Raw genomic sequence first — 6,000 nt, 5'->3', positions numbered from 1 at the left:
GTGACAACCTCCTTCCCTCCACCAGGACATTAAAAATGGCTCAGGGCTGGGTCTTCCAGCACGACAATGACCCAAAACATACAGCCAAGGCAACAAAGGAGTGGCTCAAAAAGAAGCACATTAAGGTCATGGAGTGGCCTAGCCAGTCTCCAGACCTTAATCCCATCGAAAACTTATGGAGGGAGCTCAAGATCCGAGTTGCCAAGCGACAGCCTCGAAATCTTAATGATTTACAGATGATCTGCAAAGAGGAGTGGGCCAAAATTCCATCTAACATGTGTGCAAACCTCATCATCAACTACAAAAAACGTCTGACTGCTGTGCTTGCCAACAAGGGTTTTGCCATCAAGTATTAAGTCTTGTTTGCCAAAGGGATCAAATACTTTTTTCTCTGTGCACAATGCAAATACATATATATAATTTTGACAATGTGATTTTCTGGTTTTTTTTAAATATAATCTATCTCTCACTGGTAAAATTAACCTAGCCTAAAAATTCTAGACTGTTCATGTCTTTGACAGTGGGCAAACTTACAAAATCAGCAAGGGATCAAATACTTATTTCCTTCACTGTAGATCAATTGATCCTAGTGTTTACTTCCAGTGGATAAAAATCAGTCCTGGTCATGTAATGGACACACAGGTGCATTGGTTTGTTACAAGACACAGCTGTGAAACACATACTGTAACCATAATCAGTTCTGCACCTGTGTGTCCATCACATGACATGGACAGGTTTCTATACAGTGGAAGTAAACAAATACGGTTTCCAAAGAATTACTGCAAGCAGAGATCTTGAAAACCATGAGGAATTGATCAAGAAAGAATATTGGAATATTGTATAGCTTTTTTTCATACAATAAATAAGATTTATTTGCTGAAGCCATAATAACGCTTTAAGTGGTCTGGGGGGGCAGACTGCTTATTCCACTGACACACGTCCACTCCATCCCACAAATTGGGTACACTGTTTGTCAAATTTTTAGCAGATAATATTGCTTCATTAGACAGCATTTTGTAAATCATTTTCTCTAGAATTCTAAGTGTATTTTTCAGTCCAGCACAGTGCTAGTCACTTCACTTTGACATCATGATTTTAATAGGCTTGATCAAAATAGGTTAGAGTTTTATTTTATTACTTTTTAAAAGCTTCCATCTGATTTCACTGTCATGCATGAACATAATAGTAGTGTGTCCACCCACATAATTCCTGGAATTTCAAGAGATAAATAAAACCAGTAAAGAAACTCCAAGATACATACAGTACATCCTACATAACACAAAACAACTTAAATGCTGTAACAAAAATAATTGCAATTGTTTTTTAATATTTTATACTATCATTGTAGTGTTGCTCTAAAACAGACTTCAATAAACCTCATCAAATATTAAAAAGATACTGGGGATGTTTATCCTGTTCATAAAAAAAGATCCATAGGTAATACCAATTTATAAATTAACAGACAGGAAATATATTGACCTAATGTACAGGTACAACTATTCCTACCCTGAATGATCCATATAATTAGGGCATGGTTTATTTTTCACAAAGGTTACTTATTCTCCTTCTGGAGATCCTGCAGATAAGGAGTCTTCCCAGCAATGTCCCCTGGAATAAAATACGCAAAATAACTCTCCTCCACAATGAAGAGAACTGTCAATTGACAAACCCATTAAAACATTATGGGTTAACACTTGGACTGGCTTCCAATCTTCTTCCACATACTGCAACCTTTTGGGATGAGTGACTCATCACGTCCCTACTTTCCTGTGCTCACTCCCTGGAGTCTTCATCATCTGTCCTCTTTTCACTAGGCCCTTGATTTATCGGGTCCTATAGTGGCCTCCCTTGGTGCCCACCACATCCTCACGGTTCCCTTCCTCCATCCCCTCCTTCCTCTCTTATTTCCTTTTCGCCTGTTTTTTTCTTCCCCAGAAGGTGATATTTAATGCTATTCTTTTGCCCTGTGCTGATCCCAATGAGCACCCCATGGGTCCATCCCAATAGCACGGCTGCACCTGATGTTCCCCTGCATTAACCTGTGCTCCAGCCACACTATGTGTGTGCATGCAGAGCCTGCTGGAATGTCATCTTTTTTGGTCTAGAGGACACTACATGACACCTCCCAGATTTTTTCACCCCACCCATGGGGTACTCATCCTTGTGTCTTGTGTTTGTAAACATGTTCTCTTTTATTTCTTTATGAACTAATCAGCTATGTGAGATACCATGTGAACAACCCCACTAAAGATATTGATTCTCCTTGCGGAGGTCCAGCTAAAGGTGACACTGGACAGACAGTTGTCTTCCTTCTGGATAACTATTTTGCAACCTTTATTTTTATTATTAAAACATGAGTGACTATATTGCTGTTTATTACCCATTATTCCTTTCTATTATGTGAACTCACTCTACAGGGAAGAGAGAAACTAATATTTTCATCCTTGACTTATGCTATTATTAGTGTGTGGTGGTCCTATCAAATGTGTACAACAACACACTAACTGTACATGTGACCAGTGGTTATATTCTCCTTTCTTCTTCCTATGTAAATATTTAAAGGGATTTTCCAGTTTCAACAAAAGGTTATTCTTTGTATAATAAAACGTTCAATTCCTCATGGTTTTTACGTTTTCTTCATTGTTTACTTCCAGGGGATAAAAATCTGTCCTGATCATGTGATGATCACACAGGTGCACGGTTCATTACAAGACACAGATTTTATGGGGACGCTCATTAGAAAAAGTTATATGAAAGAAATGTTTTTATGATGTAGATGAGGTCTGTAGAAAACCGAAGCACTTCTATGTATGGAGGTAGCTATTAAGTCACATTCTCATATTGAGATCATATATAATACATTCAGTCCGAGTGCTGACACACACATAGCAAACAAGTGTGAAAGATTGTATCAGATATTTTCGGACTGTTGCTGAAACATGTGCCGGAGTTCCTCCATCTTCTTGGCTATGTTCTTAATGGAGCACTGCTTTATTCGTTCCTGCAGAAAATCATCCATCTGCATATACCAGTTCCTCATCCACTCAGCATCCTTTCCATCACAAAGGCCTAGTCCTCGGTACACTTTTGTTAAAAATGAGACGATTTTCTCATCATTACATATTTTGCATCGTTGAAATATCCAGTCCCACCAGCCTTGCCAAAAATCTTTGCCGTAGTTTTCATCAATGTGTGCGACAATTATGCTTTTGTTTGATTTTGCTTTCAGAGCTGTAATATTTTCAGGGTGTAGGTTATTTCCAAGCAAGCTACAATTAAAAATATATATTAATAATGATAATCAGACATGCCTAGAATAAGACTATAGTACATAAAGGATCATTTAACATATGCCTATGCAAAATCAAAATGACCGGGAAAGAAAGGGGATTCTTTACTGTAAGAGCAGTGAGACTATGGAACTCTCTACAGGATGTTGTGAATGTTAAATCATAAAATAAATTTAAAGGGTATCTGGCTGTTTTAAGAATATTACAAATAATGTTGCTGGAGAAGGGGTGCTGATCCAGGCATTTATTCTGATTGCCATCTATGGAGTTGGGGAAGAATTTTTTTCCCAATTACTAGAAAAATTAGCATATGTCTCATATGGGTTCTTTTGCCTTTCTCTGGATCAACTCTGCAAGATAATAGGCTGAACTGATGTATTTAAGTCTTTTTTTCTAACCTTACTATATATTTAAACCTGTCACTTTGTCTCAGATCTCTAGGGCAGCATGAGTTAATGATAAAGCCAGTGACCATAGGCAGAGAAATGTTTTAACAATGTTGTAATGAATCGGGGTAGGGAGATGGACAGGTGAGCCCTAATCTACCCTGCCTACTTGCACGGCCCGTCCTAAGTGAAAATCAGGTAAATAGCAGGAATAGCAGAGCCAGGAAACCAGACAATCACAGGCAAGGAACATGCTGCAAGTGAGGGTATAAATAGACCAAGGGCGGGAGCTAGAACCATCAGGCCAGGCTGTGATAGGTTCTCCCTCTCCTCAGCCTGCAAGCCTGAGTGGTAACAGATCGCGTCACTCTAGCAGACCTAGGAGCAGATGAAGGCTGATTAACCCCGGGCGTCGACACAGAACCTGTGTCTGGCAAACCCTTTACAAATGTGCTGCATGTTTTCACAGATATCATAACTTATACTCTGGTTGGAAAGATGGGTGTGCTGGGTGGCTCTCTTTCACCTTCCCCCACCCTGCTATCTGTGATTGACAGCTGTCTAACTTTAAATAGTTTAAAAGGATATAAGTTATAATATCCGTAAACAGGGCCGCCATCAGGAATTTCAGGGCCCCCTACAGCTAAATTTTCTGGGCCCCCCTACCGTGGCACCGCCTGTTAACGGTACTCCGTCCAGCACTATATCATGGTACCCAGGGCCGCCATCAGGGGAGGTATTAGGGGTACTGATGTGAGAGGCCCGGCCAAACCTAATTGAAAGGGGGGCCCGGCAACTGCCGCGACTTGCCTTTGGTAGAAAAAAAACAGGCCCCCCCAATGGGGCCCGTTTTTTTCACCAAAAGAATGTCGTGAGCTGCGGGCCCCCCTTTCAATTAGGTTTGGCCGGGCCTCTCACATCAGTACCCATAATACCCCCTCTGATGGCGGCCCTGGGTAGCATGGGGGTCGTCATGGGGGCCGTCAAACACTGCCGCCCGTGCGACCGATCGCGCGCACCCGCAAACTCCCGCGCATGCGCACCCGCGACCGCCTGGAACCGCGCACCGAATTTTGAGGCAGATTTTGACCTGCCCACACTATCTTGCCGCGTTTTTTGCCCGCGGCGATTGAGGACAGCAGACAAAAAACGCAGGGAAAAATTCATTTTCTGCCTCCCATTGATTTCGATGGCAGGTCAGAGGCAGAACCGCGGCAAGAAAGGACGTGCTGCTTTTTCTTTTTTCCGCGACTGGCTCCCATTGATTTCAGAATAAATCAATGGGAGGCGGTTTTGGAAGTTTTTTGGTGCTGATTCTGACGCAGTGTCCGAGTCAATATCAAGGCCCAAAAACTCTGTGAACTGGGCCTTATTGTTAGGGCTTATTCGGACGAACGTGTAATACATCCGTGCAACGCGCGTGATTTTCACGCGCCTCGCACGGACCTATGTTACTCTATGGGGCCGTTCAGACTGTCAGTGATTTTCATGCAGCGTGTGTCCGCTGCGTAAAACTCACGACATGTCCGATATTTGTGCATTGTTCGCGCATCACGCACCCATTGAAGTCAATGGGTGCGTGAAAATCACGCCCAGCACTTCCGCAGCCGTATAAACTATGAATGAAAACAGAAAAGCACCACGTGCTACAAACATACAAACAGAGTGTCATAATGATGGCGGTTGCGCGAAAATCACGCAGCCGCGCATCATACGCTGCTGACACACGGAGCTGTTATGGACCTTTTGCATGCGCAAAACGCCACGTTTTTGCGCACACAAAAAGCACACGCTTGTGTGAATCCGGCCTTAGGGTAGGAACACACTAGGCATGAACACTGCGGATTTTATGCAACACATTTTATTGTGGAAAATCCGCAGCGTATTACAGTCGCAGCAGAGTGGATGAGATTAGAACAAATCTCATCCACACGCTGCAAAAAAAATGGACCTGCAGTGTGGCTTTTTAAGCCGCAGCGTGTCAATGTATTCTGTGGAATCGCTGCTCCTCTGTTGCGGAAATGCTGCGGTTCTGCCGCAAAAATCACACATGAGAAAAAAAAAAGGTACTTTTTTACATTTATAAAAAAGTTTAGACTTGCCCCGGCCGTAGTCCTGGTGACGCGATCCTCTATTCTTAGCGCAGCCCGGCCTCCTGTCATGACGTTTCATCCCATGTGACTGCTGCAGGTCACATGGTCTACAGCGTCATCCCAGGAGGCGGGGCTACGTTCAGAAGAGAGAGATGCGTCACCAGGACTACGGCCGGGGTAAGTCGAAACTTTTTTTTCCCTGCAGGATTCCCGCAGCGGACACGCCTCACG

At 42.8% G+C, this 6,000-nt stretch overlaps 1 protein-coding gene across 1 annotated transcript in view; it reads right to left on the bottom strand.

Moving 5' to 3' along the window:
* Positions 1–1,373: 1,373 nt before the first annotated feature.
* LOC142736456 (NACHT, LRR and PYD domains-containing protein 3-like) overlaps positions 1,374–6,000 on the bottom strand; it is an 82,636-nt gene continuing 78,009 nt past the window's right edge. The window contains exon 7 of the mRNA XM_075849649.1: positions 1,374–3,269. Within this exon, the coding sequence (XP_075705764.1) occupies positions 2,912–3,269 (358 nt within the window). The 3' untranslated portion in view covers positions 1,374–2,911. The remainder of the gene's footprint in view (positions 3,270–6,000) is intronic.

Source organism: Rhinoderma darwinii, chromosome 1, assembly GCF_050947455.1.
Source record: "Rhinoderma darwinii isolate aRhiDar2 chromosome 1, aRhiDar2.hap1, whole genome shotgun sequence".
In the NCBI taxonomy this organism is placed as follows: Eukaryota; Metazoa; Chordata; class Amphibia; order Anura; family Rhinodermatidae; genus Rhinoderma; species Rhinoderma darwinii.
This window is presented reverse-complemented; position numbering and strand designations above follow the sequence as displayed.